This window comes from Patagioenas fasciata, chromosome 3, assembly GCF_037038585.1.
Source record: "Patagioenas fasciata isolate bPatFas1 chromosome 3, bPatFas1.hap1, whole genome shotgun sequence".
NCBI classification, from domain to species: domain Eukaryota; kingdom Metazoa; phylum Chordata; class Aves; order Columbiformes; family Columbidae; genus Patagioenas; species Patagioenas fasciata.
In genome coordinates, this window is record NC_092522.1 from 30424391 (window position 1) to 30444016 (window position 19626).

Here is a 19626-nt window from a genome sequence, read left to right on the forward strand (position 1 = left end):
GACAGGAGCTAGAAGTGTGTATCACCAGTTATTCATGAGCAGTCTACTTATGGACTTGAAATACAAGAAACTTTTCGCTATCCGCTTTGCAAGGGTAAGTATCTTTCTTACAAAGAGACATTCAGTGCTTAAATTGTCTAGCACAGAGAGTTTAGTTAGCATACAGTGCTTCAAATGAACTCTTATCCGGAACTGTCGTCCTATTTTTGGAAGTGAAAAGTTGAAATGAAATGCCTACTACCTTAATTCTGTCTTCAAAATATTAGTTATAATGGCATCTCATCTCCTGGGAAGAAAATGGTCTTTCCAGACTCCCCAGGACTGAAGCAGTTCAGATGTTTTTGTCTTCACCATCAACCACGCAGGCTATTGCTTCTTAAGAGCTAATCGCTTCTCATTGTTGAGGTGTAAGCTGTTACAGCACTACTCAGAAATAGTGATGAAATTCTGTTAGGCTGATTAGTATTTCTGCAGTAACTACTATTTCAAATGCTTTAAATCAGCATTGCAAAATTCTGCTCACTCTGCTGAAGACAACTTTTTGAGTAGAAAATAAAACATTAGCCTTTATTGTGAAGATGAGAGTGAGTAGGTCTTACATGTGAGCAGATTAAGTTGTCATGTTCTTTGTACAAAATACCTATATAATAATGTGTAAGAGCTACTCTTCCCTTTATCATGGCTTTAAAGTTTCCCAGAGCAGACATTTAAATTAAAAAATCAGGTCAATGTGGATTAGAGGTGAATTTCCCCTTGTTGTTTAGAATTACCGGCAGTTGCAGAGAGATTATATGGAGGATGATCACGAACGGGCAGTATCGGTGGCTGCTCTGTCTGTCCAACTCTTCACTGTACCTACTCTGGTGAGTAGTGCCTGTCTTTCTTTTAAAAACTGATAGTTGGCACTCCTTGCCTTTTTTTGCCTCCTTCTTAATAGAACTATGAGCGATTGCAGAGTGATTTTATGAAAGATGACCACGACAGAGAGTTCTCAATTGCTGACCTCTCGATACAGATATTCACAGTGCCTTCTCTTGTAAGTACTAAAAGACCAAAAAAGGAAATCTTTATTTGTTAAAAGCCACTCAAGATTCTTGAGTCAAGACTGCAGATTTCTGTGACGTTACTGTGGAAACGGAGGGCGCTGTCACTGCACAGCAGATTGTTCACATATATTGCTGTGGACTTAGAAGTTAAAGCGTTCACCACTGCGAAGCTTGACTTCCCAGAGCGGGCTGGGTATTTTTGGTTTTTCTTTCTGCATTTTCCTTTTACTTTTTTTAGAAAAGTACTTAAATGTTTATCTAGAGACTCACACGTAAGTTCCTCATGGTATTGAACCACAGTTACTGTCTGTAGAAATCTACATTATGGTTTGCAAATTAGTGTTTCAGAGCACACCATTCTGGTGCAGTTTTGTAAACGATACACATTATGTTAATATTTCAATCAACACAAGTGCAAGCAAGAGTTGTCTCATGATATTCCCTACTTCCTTTGGTACTTCCAGACTAGGAGGATGCCTTCTTTCAGATTTCCAGTTAATTTTTGTTACAGTGCTTCAGGCACTGTTACTTCTGCCAGCTCACTAACTCTGCTGGTCTTTTACAAGCTTATGCTGTTTGGGAAACATCTTTTTTTTTTTCTCCAGTCTCCAAGTAAATCTGCCTTTGCTTGCATTACGAACTAGACAAGTTAAACTTTGGAGCTGTACTGGAAATAGAAGTCTGGTTTTCCTAGCCAGAATTCATTAAAAAATGAAAGCTTCTGAATCCTTCCAAATTTAATCAGCTTCATTGAGCTCTAAAATTCAGTAGTAGCATGGCAGTTATGATACCGAGCAAAGTTGTTCTTCAGTTTCCCAGGGGTGGATGTTATTCATGGGAATTCAGCAAGACCTCAGGCTTTTGTTTCCATGGTTCAGGGCAATATTGTGTTACCTCTTCTAATTTTGACACTCTCAATAAGAGTGCTACCAATATTCAGAGTTACAGTTAGACTTAACCGACTAATATTATTCAAAAGGTTATGGTATTATTTTTTCTTTGACAGATGAAATGATAAAATATGTTTATTAATACTTTTTCTTTTTTGAAAGGAACCTCATACTTTTCTGTAGAGGAGAATAATTGCAGTGTCCCTTTTACATGTGTTCCATTTCAAAAGCATGCAAAAAAAAGTAAATTATCTTTTTACTGTTTTGTAGAAGGATAAAATAGTCTTACAAGGCGAAAGTAATTCTAATAAGGTCCTACCATATGAAATAAGAATTATTTTTTTATACATTTAGAGCCATTCATTCTTAGCTGAGTGAATACATTGAAGAATGTAGAACTACCCCACCACCCCCCAGTAACATTTTCAAACCGATCTTGGTAATTTAAGAGTTTGAGCTGTCAAGTAGCTGAGATTTTTTGGTTTGAGGGAGGATGGGTGGTTTTGTTTGTTGTGATTTTTTTGGGGAAAATGTTAACCATTAGATTTTTTTTAACCCTGCAGTAACATTTTAGAACTTGTATTTTGGAGTCTTATTAGCGACTGTAGAACCTGGAAGCTCTAGCCAACAACAGGAGTGTCACTGAGATAGATCAGAGTGGCTGATCTTGAGCATACCAGCCCATAACAAAATCCTCATGGGATCTGATACTGCAAAACTCATCCCATTTCCCTTGGAGAACCAACAGAATGGGCGCATTCTGGCAAAGCTCACAGTAACTTCTTAGTGCCCCCTGTGCTCTTGTGGAGTTGGGTTAGGTTAGATTATGACCTTCATTGGACTTCATGATGCCTGTTCATTTGTTTCCTACAACAGTCGGATATATGCAATAGCCATTGAGAGGTATCATAAGTAATTTCCATGTGGAAATTGCACTATACAGTTCCTTGGCAGTTTAGAAGATGCGGTGTTCACCATAGTGCTTGACAGTCTGTAAAGATAAAACAGAAGAGCTGTCACTCCCCTAAAGGGCTCAAAGTTAAATTACATGAGAGGACACAACACATACTTAAAGAGAGGTACAAGTTAATTATAAGACACATAATAACAAGTGTCTTGTTATCATAGGTATATAGATTAGCAGGAGCCTAACTATAGTCAAACTTATGTGCAGAGGGGTCTGAAGAAAGAGATCTAGATCATATTAACTTCTGGTTATATTACTTTTTTTCTTCTGTCAATGTTTGGAAGATTGGCTTTCAGTATGTTGTTCTGTTCTAATTATTGATGTAACTATTTTGGATAAAAATTCCTGTATTTAAAAGCTTCATGATGCAGTGTGAAGCTGTTAGCTGTGTCTGTTAATTACAGCAGATTTCAATGTACTTTGGCATAGGCTCGAATGCTAATAACAGAAGAAAATCTCATGACCACTATCATCAAAACTTTCATGGACCACTTAAGGCACCGTGACGTCCAAGGCAGGTTTCAGTTTGAACGTTACACTGCTCTGCAGGCTTTCAAATTCAGGCGTGTTCAGAGCCTTATTTTGGATCTCAAGTAAGTACATTGACTATATGCTAATTTGATCAATTGAGAAGGTAAAAAAAAAACCCCGTCGTGTTAACACTTGTATCTTTTAATGTACCCAGGTATGTGTTGATAAGTAAACCAACTGAGTGGTCAGACGACTTGAGACAGAAGTTCCTAGAGGGTTTTGATGCCTTCTTAGAATTACTCAAATGTATGCAGGTATGTAAATGTGTGAATCACAGAAATCTGCAAAATCAAGGCAGGAAGTTAGCTATCATGAGATACAAATGGAGGAAATGTAATGTACTCTTCATTTCATAACTCAGTTCAATCTAGCTTTTTGAGTCATGTTTTTCTGAAACATAACATCTTACCGTATTTTGATTTGGTTTGTTTTAGAGGACTGCTAGAAGGAAGAATCGTGGAAAAATAAAAATGTAATTTTGTGCTTATTTTGCAGTTATAGAGGCACACAAGACACAATGAATTGTATGAGTGAAATCTGGTCCATCTTAACCAACCTTCCCTTGTAGTGAGAGCTCCAGCTGCTACTTAACTGTCAACGGAATTGCTCCTTGTATTGAGGAATATATGCTTTCTGACACACAAATAGACCTCTTCACCATGCTTTTTTCCCCCAACCTTTTCATGTGCTATCTTACCTTAAGCGGAGTATTTTAAAAGCAATGCAACTTTTACAAGAGCCGATTGACTGTATGATTAGTAAGATGTAAGTCAGAATCACACCCTTTTTTCAGTACTTCAGCAGCATGCCTTTCCTCAGTAGTTGACTTTCATTAATCTGTTTATATCAGTCCCTTGAATATATTGTAATCCTCAGATCATGCTGTTTTTTTTCTGCTTTTGCAAAGAGCTGGTTAAATACTGTAGTACCTGGTCTTTAGTTAGTACTTAGCTGCAATTAATATCACATTCCTAGATAATACATTAAAAAAAAATGTTTAAGATGATGTGTGTTTGCAAACGTTGTACTGCTCATGACACTGAAATCTCTACAGGTGTTAATAATAAATAGAGCTCATATCCAAAATCTTTCTTGGCCCGGTATTCTTCTCTTCTAATTCCTGTTACGTTTTGTTGTTACTTGGGTGTGTATAATTCCTTTTCAGATGGTCCCAAGCTTCTTTTTTCCTGTTGTAGCAACAATGTATTTGTAAGGACAGGTAACTGCTCTCTCATGTTGATGATGTTAATAGACCTGTTTCAGTGGCATATTGTTGAAATGTGTAATTTTTTTTATTCTAGGGTATGGATCCGATAACTCGTCAAGTAGGACAACATATAGAAATGGAACCAGAATGGGAAGCAGCATTTACATTGCAGATGAAATTAACACTTGTTATTTCAATGATGCAGGATTGGTGTGCATTAGATGTAAGTTCCTTCTGAACTGTTTTTCCATGTGAATATGTGAAAGGGGGGAAAACCCAAACATTAATATGTGTAACAATTGAGTTGAACATGTAGCTGCAGCATGAGCCAAGATCATCTTCTCTGAGCAAGTGCAGATCTTTTCTGTATTTAAGCTCATCTTTCATGGCTTGAACTGACCAGTTCATAAGAATGTGATTAACCTTTAAAAAAACATATTATAGAGAGAGTTCTGTCACGCATCTGAAAGTTGTGTTCATCACTACAATATCTGGTTATAGTTTTCAGAGAACAGGGAATAGAGTAGACCCTGGATCTACCAAATGCTGCCTGATTATAAATCAGGTTTCTACTCTAAGTATTTCATGTTTTATGTGTACAGAACTTAAATATGGCTGTGGAACAAGTGATCCTAGAATATTTGAACATTCAGACTGGCTTTAATCTGTCACTGTTGATTAATGTGGAGGTTTTACTAACCTAGCATGATTATTGCTCAGAAAGTTCGCATAATATCATGTGCAACAAACAAAAAGAAACCAAACCAAACAAAAGCCTGGTATTTTTTTCTAATCAGACATACTGGTATGAGTTTTGTAATCTGTGCCCCCTTAATCCAGCTCCTTTTGTTGGATTCCTTATCTTAATTTTGCAGGACTGTTAATAAAGGTAAAAACCCCAATCTCATCAAGCTTTTTAATGTTGCCTGTATTATTTTGCAGAGCCCTGCTTTTTTCATAATTTCTGTAAACTGCAATCTTTCTTTTAGGAAAAAGTGCTAATTGAAGCTTACAAGAAATGCCTGGCTGTGTTGATGCAGTGCCATAGTGGTTTTACTGATGGAGAACAGCCGATTGTTCTCAGTATGTGTGGACATTCAGTTGAGACCATCAGATACTGTGTTTCTCAGGAAAAAGTTAGCATTCATCTCCCAGTTTCTCGTTTACTTGCAGGTATGAGCCAAATAGTTTAAAAATGTATCAGGAAATGAAAAATGTTGTGTAAATGTGGCTTGTATTTGTGTGTACGTAAGGAAGCACACAACAGTTGTTTAAAGCCCGAGTAGGATGCTTTTTGGCCATTTTCTAGCTGTTTGGTAGCCCTAGGCAAAATGTTCCCAAGCACTGGGGAAATTGTTACTGTGTCAGGCCTGGAGGAGTTTGTCTCATGCCTCTGGTTTTGTCAGAGGGGTGTGTTGTAGGCAGTTACTGCTGCTTTTGACACTTGAGTGATGCAAAAGAAATACGGCAAAATATGGACTGTAGTTGACTGTCGGATGGAACAGACTAATCAGCCTTCTGTTAGAGAACAGGTTTATCAGACAGATGTGTCACCAGAAAATTAAGCTATGTCTTTCTCTTCATATTGTGCCTATCTTGTTCAACAGCTGCGTTGAAAAAAGGTTAATGAATTTTAGTTTACAGAATCAGGAAGTCATGATAAAAATAAATTCTCAGATAATGAAGTGAAAAAGGTAATTCTTAGGTAAAATACTATGCAGCTCAGCATCAAATAGCTTTGAATGTTTGAATCTTTAAGCAAAACCATTGTAGATTGAAAACAAAGAACCCTTGTGTATTTTGTAGGGGCCTTGTTACAGTTCCTGAGCTATTTAATAAACATCGAAGGTTGAGGTATCTGTTGTTGATAATTTGTCCTGATAGGCCAAGGACTCTTGACTGTCAGTGAGGGGATGTGACAGAGTCAAAAAAAAGGTAGAAATCTCACTTGTACTGCAAGTTTTATACAGATACAATTGGAAAACTTTAATTCTTCTAAAATGTATGCTTAGTAATATGTCTCTTCAGGAGACAGCTCTGTAGCTCCAGAGTGATGATTCTGCAGACTTAATTGTAGCTGTGTCCAGAAAATGATCTGCTAGTAAATTAGATAACTGTTTTGTCCCATTTGAATTATATAAAATATTGTGTGTAATATTTTGTATGTATTTGTTTCATGTGTTCATGTAGGCTTGCATGTTTTGCTGAGTAAAACTGAAGTGGCATACAAGTTTCCAGAGCTGCTACCCCTGGTATGTAATTAAATGTAGCGTATCATTAAATATAATTACTGTGAAGTTGGTCATGTAAGTGTAGGACCTTTTTGCTATGAATTCTGTTCAGAGAAACTATCTTGAATAGGTAAAATTACTTCTTAAAGGATTAATACCTAGATATTAATGACCGGAGCATAAGCAGTCAATATTGCTCTCTTAAGTTAAGACTCAGGCTTAAGGTTTGCCTTTTGTTCTTCATTTAATAGCTTCTTTTTGTAATTGAAACTGTTTTTAAGGCCTGCTGGCAGGATCTGATTCCTTCTCCTTGGCCTAGGTTCTGATTTTCTTCCCCATCTGTTTTTTGCTTCCTGTATATTCTTATTGATGTGCTGTTTCTTTAAAGGGAAGTTAAAAAGAACAATATAAATTAAAAGAGGTGGAAACATAACTGGGAGAAGAAATCTGTGTCTTTTGTAAGAAGTAGTACTTAACCTTTGAAAGAAAGCAAATGACAATGTTATTAAATTGATAGTGTTGGTATTTTAAAATACAAAATCTGCTGTCTTTAAGAATAAAGTGAAGCCCTTGTGGAGGACTTCTGTGGAGCAAAGACAGAATGTAAGGTTGGTTAACAGTGATTTGGTAGATTTTGAATAGGTTCATCAAACTTTTGTAATGTGTGTGTTGGGTTTGCTTTTCTTTTGTATTGCAAAATATTTCAATGATCAAAAATATCTTCATTTCAGTCCCATTTTCTTTTATTTTCTCTGAATATATCAAAATATTGCATTTTCTTAATGCAGAGTGAACTTAGCCCACCTATGTTAATAGAACATCCTCTACGATGCCTAGTCCTATGTGCCCAAGTGCATGCAGGGATGTGGAGAAGAAATGGGTTCTCTCTTGTTAATCAGGTAAGTGCATAGTAGCTGTAGAATCACTATTTTCTGATAACTCCCTCAAGTTGATTTCAGACCTCAAAACCTCCCCTTTCTGTATTGATATCGATGTTCATTACGTAGATCTTCTGGAAGGCAATGCGAGGTAGACATTTAGATCATCATTTGAATATTTGTGCTTTTAAACTGCTCTTTGATTTCTTAGTCAGAAGTCTCTTTTTTGTTTCAGGACAGCTACAGTGCTCAGTGAACTTCGTACTCTGTGTGTAAAGAAGTTCTAGTACAATACAGTCAGTGACTCCTAGCCTTTGTACTGCGTACAGTCCAACAGCGGCATGGAATGCAGAATTAGGGCTGTGCAGCTTCAGTAATGCATTCAACAGCTCCACATAAAAGTATCTCAGATATAGAATATGCACCATTAAGATACTGTTTATGTTATATTAAGTAATTGAAATCCGAAGACAGTGCAGAAGTGTAGAACTGCGTCTGTCTTGGCTTTTATCTCTTATACTTGTGGAGACTGACTCCATTCATCTCTAAACTTACGTTCTCTCTGTTTTTACAAATTTGATCTTAGGTGTTTCAAGCATAACAGCTATAAAATGAGTACTATAGTGTCAGTGCCACCCACCAAGGTGATTGTCTAAAGTGATTTTTCTCAGCAAGACATACATTACAACACAAATAGGATTTAGTTCTCTGAGGTGTTCACTTGGTGTATTTGCAAGAAACTTCTTGCCTTCCCACAAGCCCCCATCTTCACTAGCTAATTGTATTGCGTGTGTACTAGGAGACTGAGTTAAAATGCTCAAACATGCTGTATTTTAACGCTTCTTGCCTCTTAACCTAAAAGATCTTTATAATGTGATGTCCTTTATTGTCATCATTAAAGCAGAGGGAGCTCTATTTATGTATAATTATAGCAGTGCCCATTTTACTGTAGACATGCATCAAATAGGAAATTTCAGCAAAGCTTCTGATGCAGAAATAAGTCTCTGTTAATTTCCTCTGGTTGTCAGCATCTAATAGTTAAGAACCTAATTTAGTTCAGGTAATACTGCCCCCACAGTCTGCAAGTCCTTTCTCTTTCCTTTGGCAATGGCGAGCTCATGTTCAGTCGACTCCTTTTGGGTATTTTCCTCGGAGATAGAAATGCGTGTCTGTTTCTGGATTATTAGTATGAGGACAGCAGGGAAGGCTGCCTGCCTCTCTTCCATGTAGTCCTGAAGTTTAGCATGCTGAAGATTGTTTGGAGTCCCAGTTAGAAACTTGACAAACCTCTTTATTTCTCCTTAAATGTGGTAGAATCAATCTTTCCCAATATCAGTGCCATGCAGTGATTGCGGTGTTGCTGCTGCTTGATGCAATACTTTTGAGCTCCCTGCCAGGGTGGGTCAAGGATGGTTCTATCACAATCTTAACAGTTTGCTCAAAGTGGCAATTCCTAAAAGATTATCTCACAAATAATTAGAGACCAATTCATGGAGCGAAGAATTTTTCCAACTGCAAGGGCTTTTTCTCCTGTGAATTTCAAACAGTTGATAGCTAAACAGGTAGATATATTCAAATATAGACCAAAGAGGTCCACAAGATTTTTCCTTCTAAGTGTATGCCATCTGAACTTTACATCAATACAACCCAGCCAGCAACTATCTTTGTTTTGCGCTATATAAAAATGCTTTTTGCATACAAATATATTTGTATAATTTTTTCAATTCTGTGTTAATACTGTATAACAAAGTTTCTTTTTCCAGAATGAAACTAAGTTTAAATGTGATGTTTGTTAATTTTTGTGGTTTGTGTGTTTGTTTCAGATTTATTACTATCATAATGTGAAGTGCAGGAGGGAGATGTTTGACAAAGACATAGTAATGCTTCAGGTAACCACATGTACCAATTTGCCTTTTTTTATCAAGCATTTTCCGGATATCTGTGCATGTGTTTTTAGCTCCATCAGAATCCTTTAACGACAAGGAAAAAAGTCAATTTTTGTGGAAGTTCTTCTATTTTTTTATTGCTTCTTTGTCTTTGTGGGGTAATTTGTAAAGAAAATTCTGTTGTTGTAATACTTGCTTTTTTAAAATATATTGTGGAAAGTGCAGAAACTTCTGTGTACTGCATTATTAATGCTGTATCTTCAAGATTAATATTTTAACTAATGGGTCATGCTGTAATGGCAGTTGTGAATCTGCAGGTCTTCAGTAATGTGCTCAGTGTATGTGTTGCCTCTTCTCCCTCCCTTCAAATTTGGCATCTAAAATGCTGGATAGAAAGTGGAACCTCATACAGTAGTTAGTGATGATTTTTTTTTTTATTTTTTTTTTTTTTTCCCTTCAGAAGAGGTTTTACAAATTTGGCAATCTGCTTTGCTCTGCTGCATTACTTCTGCATTGAGACTGACAGAAGGGAAACTTTGCAGCTCAGGATGCGAAGTTCACATAGACAGCAAAATCTGTTCCCAGGAAATCCCTCTAATCTTACCCAGAGTTACCAGCATGATGCCACTGTCCCGAGTTACTTCTACTTTCAGACCTATTTCCCTGAGGCTTAATCTGGCCCTGATTTTAATTATCAGCCTGCAACTGCCCGTTTGGGTAGATATCCTTCAGTTTTGTTGGAAATTCTGTCTTAAAGATGGTCCCGTTAGCATTAGTGAACTGATTTATAATTGGCTAATGTAGATGTATTGTTTAATAAACAGAAAAAAAATTGGCCGGTAGTTTTCAAAAATGGAAGTAAATGTTTGTGTCTACATTGAAGCAGTAGTATTCTTGTTTCCAGAAAGTCCTTGTAAAGGCCTTTGTTTTGAGGATCGGGATCTGTTTTTAAAATCTTTGTGCTATATATGAAGTGATACTATGCCTTCTAAAAGTTGAGCCAGCAGGAATAGGGTTGTAGAAATTACAACAACCAACCAAAAGCCTTTGATTGAATTTTATTTAGGTTGTTTGAGATAGAAGGAAGAACCCTGAATATTTTACACTTAAAAGGGCATCAGAAATTATTGGTAAAGCATAGGATCCTGCTTATTAAATGTGCTGTCACTTGTGTTATTGTAGTCCTAAGAGAGTAAAATTAAGTAATTAAATCTTCATGCTCAGGATAGAAAGGGGAATGAATTTTATAGAGAATATTCTGTGAACATCATATATAAATATACAAACATGCTATAATAACACCCAATCTATTTTTTGTTTACAATTATTTTTTTCTTCAATAGACAGGTGTGTCTATGATGGATCCAAATCACTTCTTGATGATAATGCTGAGTCGCTTTGAACTTTATCAGATATTTAGTACTCCAGACTATGGCAAAAGATTTAGCACAGAAAATACTAACAAGGTATTTTATGTACTACTGCAATAGAAAATCCGCAATTTTGCTTTGGAAAGTTTATCCGATGCTGTTATACTGAGACTGTACAGACTGTTGATGAAAAAGCAAAACCTATCCTATTTTGATTTAGTTTGACCAGTTTGAAATATGCATAAATATTTTTACCTGTCAAATTGGTAAATGTCAGAAACTGATGCATAATTTTTGCATTGTTTACCAAGTTTAAGGCAGTTGTAATTGCATTTCAGCACAGGTTAATTTGGGAGTGCTGAGGGTGAAAGCAGGCAATGTTTTGAAGCACTGGAAAAATATTTTCAGCATGTGGCATAATTATTTTATCCTTAACTGAAAAATGTAAATTCTTTTTTTGTTTGTTTATTTTAATTCAGGATGTTGTTCAACAAAATAACACTCTTATAGAAGAGATGCTATACCTCATTATAATGATTGTTGGTAAGTTCAGAATACATTTGGTTCATTTTAGAATTTACTCTTTAAAGTTCTGGAATGATCATTTTTCATTGCCCTCTCAATTCAGTTCTGTTTTGAAGTTCCTGCAGCTCTGACTTTTCCTAGGAGAAAACCATTGAAACTCTCTTAGATTAACATAATGAATTTTTGAACGCTGGTGGGTGAACACAAGATTTCAGGGAAGATACTTATTTTCCAGTCTTTTGCTTTTAAATTGCAGAAGAAGATAAAGTAGTGTTTAAAATCCTAAAGAAAATAATGCTATGTTTTATTTTTACAGGCGAAAGATTCAGTCCTGGAATAGGACAGGTAAATGCAACAGATGAAATCAAACGAGAGATCATCCATCAGCTGAGCATCAGGCCGATGGCTCACAGTGAACTGGTAAAAGCGTTGCCTGAAGATGTAAGTAACTTGGGGGCAGGTAGTGGAAAAAGCAGCTTCAACTTCATAAGGCTGATTGCTGAAAATTTTTCTTGTGCGAGTTTATGCCATGTAATGTGGAATGGGCAGAATGGGAAGTGCGTGGTTGTGCTAAAAGCAAGGTTAGCATGAGTACAGGTTAACAGTTGGCATGGAGAAGGTAGGAAAGAGCTGTAGAAGAGGAAACAACACATGAAAGGGGCAGGAGTCTAAAGGCTTTTCCAGCTCTTTTCTCTTTTTACTACTGTTTCTTCTCAGGCCATGTGGCCGGCAGTCTCTGCCGACTGCTTGGAAACCCTGAGGAGCCCTATAGAAGTGGATTGTTGGAGCTGTCCAGAAATATTAGCTGTTATATTTTAAAGCTACCAATAATTGGAAAGATGTGTAATCAGACATGGTATAATGACTTGTATAATGTAAATGTTGCATTTGCATGTACAGAAGCATTTATCTGAATTCTGGTATCAGCAGTTTTGTAGGATAGTAGACCTTATATATTTTTAGAGTATTTTTGAAGAACTCTTAAACGTGATTTCTGAACGCAGTGAAAATTCAAAAGTTAATATTTTACTATATTGGTAATACTTTTAATGATGAATTCCAAAATATTTTTCATTGTTCTTCATATTCTAAATTTAGGCAAATTTTAGGGCAACATGATTTAAAAAAAAAAAATTCAAGTTGAATGAAAAATCAGTCTAGGATTTACTAGAGTTCTAAACTGTATTGTCAGTCTTAAATACTTTTCCCCTGGTCTGTTAATTGCTGTGAATATGTATTGCAGGAAGGGGATGGGAATGTTAAAACATAATTTGTGTATGAAGTAGTTTTACCTATTTGAGCTGATCTCTCCTGCTGATTTTTGTGTTTGTTTTAGCATTTTTTAGTGACTTGTACTTTTAGCTTTCGTTTATTTATTTCATTTTTTAGAAACCGGAAATATTGACTGTATATTCGTAAGACAGACTGAGGAAACTAATTCAGAGTTTTCTTCTGTTACTGTTACATCCAAGTTTATCATGACAGGGAAAAACAGTAATAATTGAGCACTCAAAATGGCATGGTTTTTAAAAAATGCTTTTTGCAGAAATGGTGTTCCAGAATGTATTTTCATGTTATGTCCTTCAGCGTTCTCGAGTCCCAGTAAAATAACTTCATACTGTGTTCATTTTGCTTGCTTTTCTAGTGTTGTATGATACTTGAATGTGTTTAATCCAAGAACTACAGTAACACAATCTTACATTTTCACTCAATGTAGGAGAACAAAGAGACAGGAATGGAAAGTGTGATTGAAGAAGTGGCATGTTTCAAGTATGTTTCCCTTTATTCTAATATTTCAACTTTGAAAATGGAATATCTAAATTAGTGAAAATGAGAGAATAGAAGAAAGCATGCTGGGTCATGGTGTTTTCCCCATGGCTTTACTTATATGCATCATTCTTAATACTATTACTCAATTGATTTCTAGAATGTCTGTTCAACAGTGGTTTTTTAGCTGTTCTACTTAGGCTTTTATGCTCAGATGAATGTAAGTTTTTTTTCTTTTCCCTAGGAAACCTGGATTAACAGGCAGAGGGCTCTATGAACTAAAACCAGAATGTGCCAAGAACTTCAATCTGTATTTCTATCACTTTTCAAGGGCAGAGCAATCAAAGGTACCTAGTAATTTAACTTCTGTTTTTTATTTTGTATCTGTTTCAGTTTGGTTTTGTTTTTCTCCCAGAACTTTTTTCTGTGAAGCAGTATTATCAGCTGGTTAAAAGTTAACTTTTAAAAGTTGACTTATTTGAGGATATTGACAAAATTTGCCCAAGATTTTGCTGTGATTCCCATGTCACTGGATCGTCTGCCCTATACAGAGCTGCTGAATGTAGTGGGGCTTCAGGAGCTCATCTGTGGGTTCTCTTAGGTCTTGTTTTACTGGAAATATTTAAACAATCTGTATTTTCACTTACCTATGTGGAAATTACCATTTTAGCTCAGACTTGTCTTAGAAAAAGAATCCAGGCTGACTCAAGATGAAAGATAAATTTTGGAGATACAGACCCTACTTTACAAGTAGAATGTAAGAGAAGCTGAAAAGACATGGAAGCTTTCATGTTTTATTTAAGGCTGAGGGAAAGAGGGAAAAAAACCCAACGTAATGAAGTATGAATGCTTTTTTTATTAGTATTATATTTGTACAGGTCTTGAGTAATATTGGAATCATTTTTCTATTTTAGGCAGAGGAAGCCCAAAGAAAGCTGAAGAGACAGAACAGAGAAGATACAGGTATTTCTCTTGAGAGAAGATGGGGCTAGAGGGAATCTGGTATCAAACTCTGTAGTGCTCTGACAATTAGACTAACATCCTGTTCTTGGGATGGACAGAAATTGGTGTAAATGTAGCAATTTCCCTTATGTCTCCCTGGTTATAGACAGGAATGGAACCAGCCTTCTGAACAGTTTATTCCGTTGCCTTTTCTGTTACATGCAAGCCATGTTGGATGTTACAGCCTGTTGTCTGTAATGCTCTTTATTAACCAGCTGTATGCTGTCCAGGGCTAAACTGTTAAGCTGTTTGAACATCAGATATTTTATGAGTCTTGCAAATTATAGGTAAGACATCAGGTTGGACATTAGGAAGAGGTTCTTCACCCAGAGGGTGGTGGACACTGGAGCAGGCTCCCCAGGGAGGTGTTATGGCCCCAAGCCTGACAGTGTTCAAGAAGAGACTGGACAACACCCTCAGAGACATGGTGTGAACTGTGGGGTTGTCCTGTGCAGGGACAGGAGTTGGACTCCATGATCCTTGTGGGTCCCTTCCAACTCAGGACTTTGTGTTATTCTATAATTTTAAATTTTAGAGGTCCTGAAATGTCAAACACTTTTATTTCCTTTTCAGCACTTCCACCACCAGCTCTTCCTCCTTTCTGCCCACTTTTTGCAAGTCTGGTTAATATTCTGCAATGTGATGTCATGCTATGCATTATGGGAACCATACTGCAGTGGGCAGTAGAACACAATGGCTATGCCTGGTCAGAGTCCATGCTGCAAAGGGTATGTTTCCTTATTTAAAATTATGCTTATGCTAAAGGAAGGAATATGTATTTTAGCATTTTAACATGGGTTTATAGATTTGGGTTGTTTCCTTGATATCTAACATATCTAGGAGACTCTGAATGAGAAGTAAATGGTGTTTTCTGATATACAAGACTAAGGAATCCCCTCTGCCTCTTCAATTTATTTTTAAAAGTGAATGCAAGATGGAGGTAAATTTCTAGTGGCACACACATGAGAGGGAAAAATTCTGCTTGAATCAGTCGAAGTAGTGCTTATTGTGAAAGAGAACCCGTTTAAGTGTGTTGTTTCTTGATGTTCCTTAGTTTCAGTTTAGGCTAAATCACTTCAGAAAAAATTATAAGTACAGAAAATGTTTTCTGACTTGAAAATGTATCAGTTTTGGGAAACTCAAGTGGGCTGTTTGTTCCTCACTATTTATGATGATAACCTGGAGGTTTATGTAGGTTTTTCTTGTTCCCTGATAGTAATTTTTTGGGTTATGCAAAGTTAAGTGGTGAACTGCCATTAAAGGGCTATTATTTAAGAAAATAACTGACACTGGTATTTTTTACCTAGGTTTTGCATTTGCTTGGAATGGCGCTACAAGAAGAAAAACAACATCTGGAGAATCTCAGTGAGGAGAATGTTGTAACATTTACCTTCACTCAGAAAATATCAAGTATGCGTTTCTTTTCAAATGTACAGCAAATTTTAAATAACTGGAAATGCCAGTATCTCATATTATGTTCTTCTGAAACAGTAGTTACCAGAAGAGTATATTGGCTTATCCATCAAAAATTTACCAAGTTGACTATACCTATGCGTAGATTTTATGGTAGAGGAGAAAACCAGAAGTAGAATAATTCTCAGGAGATCTGTTTCTTTATGTCTTTAAGTAGTATCTCAACATGCTCTATGTGATCAGATGCTACAATTACAAAAAAATGTAGTTGCTTTCTTGATTGGTCATTTAATGTTGATTCTCCTTTGCATCTTTATATTAGGGTCTTTAGTTTTGTTAAGACATGAAAGTTGCTAAGACTCTTCCATTTAAAATAGGTGGCAAATAAGCTATTGGAAGTCCTGCGCGGCAGCTTCCAGGAAGAATAGAGCCAGGGAGCACATACAGTGCATTTGTCTTGTAAGAAAATATAGTCACTAAGTGAGACTTTTCAGACTATTTCCTCTAACTTTTCAGGATTTAGAGGGTATTCATGAAAATGTTTGTGGAGGGGGGGATGAAAGTTACGTATTGTGCCTATTTGTTGAAGAAATTCTTCAGGTGCTGAAGATTGCAAATGTTGTTTTTTGGTTTTGTTTGTTTGAATGTTAGTGAATTATTAGTTTGTCAGATAACAGTATAATCAATTGTTGTTGTAATTTTTTCTAAGGACCAGGAGAGGCACCCAATAACTCCCCTAGTATACTAGCTATGCTAGAAACACTGCAAAATGCACCTCATCTAGAAGTGCACAAGGACATGATCAGATGGATTTTGAAGGTAAATATATTTTTTGTAACTGCTGAACGTCACTGAAAAACAATCTGTGGAACTTTCCTGATTATATTGTGATTATTTCTTTATTTCCCATGGTGATTTGTTGTACCTACTCTTTTCTTCTTCTGGAATCCAACACTGTGAGTTGCCTGGCCAGCATGATAGTATACACAGTTATATTCACATCACAAACAAATCGTTGTGGTTTTTCTTTTTTCTTACAGACTTTTAATACTATTAAGAAACTAAGAGAAAGCTCTTCTGCAAGTCCTGTGGCTGAGACAGAAGGAACAATTATGGAGGAGGTAAAAGCAAGATGTAACAGCTGATCTGAAACATGTCTAGGTTGTGATTGGCAAAGGACTATGTTTGTAGTTGCAGCTCTAAGTCAAAGATGGGAAATGTCAGTGATTTCTGATATTCTGTCTCACAGCTTATATAATAGATAGATAAACCACATTTGTTTGACAGAGTTTGTTTGGGAGAGTCCCTGGACTCTTTTTCAGTGCTTTATGTATTGTAGTCTCCAAATTTTTTGCAGCTCAGTCCTTGGAACTGTTTGTAGTACTGATCACAGCATTTAAAGGTTCTGCCTTTACCATAATTTCAGACTCCTTGGAAAGCTGTTAAAAGAAATGGTATCTATGTATTTTTACTATGCGCTCTGCTGATTCATTCAGCTCAACATGTCATTCTAGATACTACGCAGAGATCTTGGAACACTGTACTACAGTTAGGAATACAGCTGGTGTGGAGGGAAGGCAGATGAGATCTGTCATGTACTTACCTTTTTATCCTATGAATGCTCAAAGGGAAGAGAAATACAAACTGCAGTTAAAGGTTAAGGGGGGAAGGATCCTTCTGCATTTGCAGTTCTGCCTGACATTACACATGAGCTAAAGAAAAGAGAGCACGAAATAACTTTTTGGTAGATTTTTCTTTTCTTTTTGTATGAGATTTTAATTGTTTGGAGGTTAGTACATGTTACACTTAGCAACAGCTGAAATAAATTGTCTGACAAGATTTTTTAAATGACTGAGCAAACAATACCATTTCAGAGTTCACGTGATAAAGACAAAGCTGAAAGGAAGCGAAAAGCTGAGATTGCCAGGCTGCGCAGGGAAAAGATCATGGCCCAGATGTCTGAGATGCAGCGGCACTTCATTAATGAAAACAAAGAACTATTTCAGCAAACTTTGGAAGAGCTAGATACTTCAACCTCTGGAGTGCATGAAAATAGGTAAAGGAATATAATTTAATTCTTTTTCCTTAGTCTCGGTGGAAAACTATTCTGAAGTTTTTTAGACTAAAAAAGCAGCAGTAAGTGGAATGCTTTCCTCCCCCTTTCTGTCAAGGTGGTGGAATAGATATTGATTCCTCCCTTGTTTCATCCTCATAGTGCTCAACATAAAGAGGCAAATAATTTTTTGTATAAAATCATCCAGTAAATTGTTAATGATGCTGAAGAGACTATACTACTAAACTTAGTAAATTGGAAATGGGTGATTATATATCTGAGAATCTGGAAGAAAATCTACTTGTAGGTGGAAATATGAATTGAAGCATGCTAATGATTTTTTTGGGGAGGTGGAGAGTGTTTTCAGAGTTCATGAGGCACTTAGGGGATGGTGATGGTGGGAGGATCACCAATAGAGCTTCTGTGTTAAGCTGGGGTGGGTAATACTATTGGGATGGTATGAATTTTTTTCTGTAAAATATGTTCTGTTTCTGGGGACATAGCAATTGTATGAATGCCAAAACTACTTGTTTTCAAAGAGGATTTATCGTAAAGCTAAAAAGCTCATTAATCACATTCAAATTGTGATTATTATTTTTTTTTTAAATAATTTGCTCACTGTTATTTCTGGAATATTCTAGCCCTGTAATTTCAGATGCAAAACTCACAGCCTTGGGACCGGAGCAAACTAGAGTAGCTGAAAACAGACAAGTTGTTATGTGTATATTGTGTCAGGAGGAACAAGAAGTTAAAGTGGACAGCAGGGCTATGGTCTTGGCAGCATTTGTTCAGCGGTCGACTGTGTTGTCTAAAAATAGAAACAAAATTATTCCAGATCCTGGTGAGTAAAGTTCATAGTAGTTGTCTTTAATGTTAAGGGATGTTTGAGTCACTGTAACAACCACCTGCTTTCTTTTGAGACAGTAGCATCACTTTCTTGTGTTAACTGTATAATTGTGAATGACTTCGTTGTAATCAGTGGCAAAACTTTTTCTAAATAATGTAGAATTACTGCAAATAATTATTTAAATGTCCTGCCAGTGGTTTATGACTGATAATTTGTAACTGTTAAAAACGCCTTTAAAATCAGAAGTGTTTCTAAACTATGCCGTTAACTCTATAGAGAGAAAAAGGTGCTGATGTAATGCTGTAAAAGCACAAGATAGACATTTCCTTCCTCTCAGTTATGTGAAATGCCTCTTAGTGATAATAAATCATGCTTGGATTTAGGTAACTTTGTGAAACTAATCACAATGATCAGTGGCATTGTTACAAAGGTTTATCTGGATTTTAGATATGTAAACACATAGAAAACTTCAGCACTGAATGATTTTGCATTCTCACTCTGAAGATTCACCTTCTCAGACTCATTGTTTAATGGTACTGAACCACCAAAACCACAGGTAGCTCCTGGGGACTTTTACCAGGGCCCAGCACCTCCAAAAGCTTGGTTTGAAGTCTAAGAACAGTACGTACGCTCAAAACAAAATGACACGATGTTTGTAACCTGAGCAGTTCAAGTAGTTGCAGATTATGAATATATTTGATGCCTCATCAAATGAGTTACACTTTTGTGATGGAGTTTAATAATAACAATATAAATAATAATACTGCAAATGTGGCTAAGACTTATCTGCAGTTAAGTCTTTTGATAAGTGTTTATTTCAAAGTTTTTTGTTTTGTTTTAAACACAGAAAAGTATGATCCGTTATTCATGCACCCAGATCTGTCATGTGGAACACACACGGGTAGCTGTGGACATATTATGCATGCTCACTGTTGGCAAAGGTAAGAAGCTATTTTTAAGTTTTTAGTCCCAATAGCATGTCATGTCATCAGTTTGCCTAATGGCACTAATTT

The 19626-nt window shown here is 36.3% G+C and overlaps 1 protein-coding gene across 3 annotated transcripts in view; it reads left to right on the top strand.

Annotated features, from left to right (window-relative positions):
- UBR2 (ubiquitin protein ligase E3 component n-recognin 2) overlaps positions 1-19626 on the top strand; it is a 55414-nt gene that overhangs the window by 20605 nt on the left and 15183 nt on the right. Inside the window, exons 10-31 of one of the 3 annotated variants that reach the window (XM_065833828.2) lie at positions 6-94; positions 765-863; positions 3333-3496; positions 3589-3688; positions 4736-4864; positions 5631-5814; positions 6832-6893; positions 7661-7771; positions 9574-9639; positions 10980-11102; positions 11486-11549; positions 11848-11972; positions 13249-13301; positions 13543-13645; positions 14213-14261; positions 14874-15028; positions 15608-15710; positions 16423-16532; positions 16754-16834; positions 17588-17769; positions 18408-18607; positions 19461-19554. In XM_065833828.2, coding sequence (XP_065689900.1) covers positions 6-94; positions 765-863; positions 3333-3496; positions 3589-3688; positions 4736-4864; positions 5631-5814; positions 6832-6893; positions 7661-7771; positions 9574-9639; positions 10980-11102; positions 11486-11549; positions 11848-11972; positions 13249-13301; positions 13543-13645; positions 14213-14261; positions 14874-15028; positions 15608-15710; positions 16423-16532; positions 16754-16834; positions 17588-17769; positions 18408-18607; positions 19461-19554 — 2446 coding nt within the window. Of the gene's footprint in view, positions 1-5; positions 95-764; positions 864-937; positions 1037-3332; positions 3497-3588; positions 3689-3929; positions 4521-4735; positions 4865-5630; positions 5815-6831; positions 6894-7660; positions 7772-9573; positions 9640-10979; positions 11103-11485; positions 11550-11847; positions 11973-13248; positions 13302-13542; positions 13646-14212; positions 14262-14873; positions 15029-15607; positions 15711-16422; positions 16533-16753; positions 16835-17587; positions 17770-18407; positions 18608-19460; positions 19555-19626 lie in introns of those variants that run through there. The other 2 variants (XM_065833827.2, XM_071806040.1) reach the window with 2 other exon arrangements.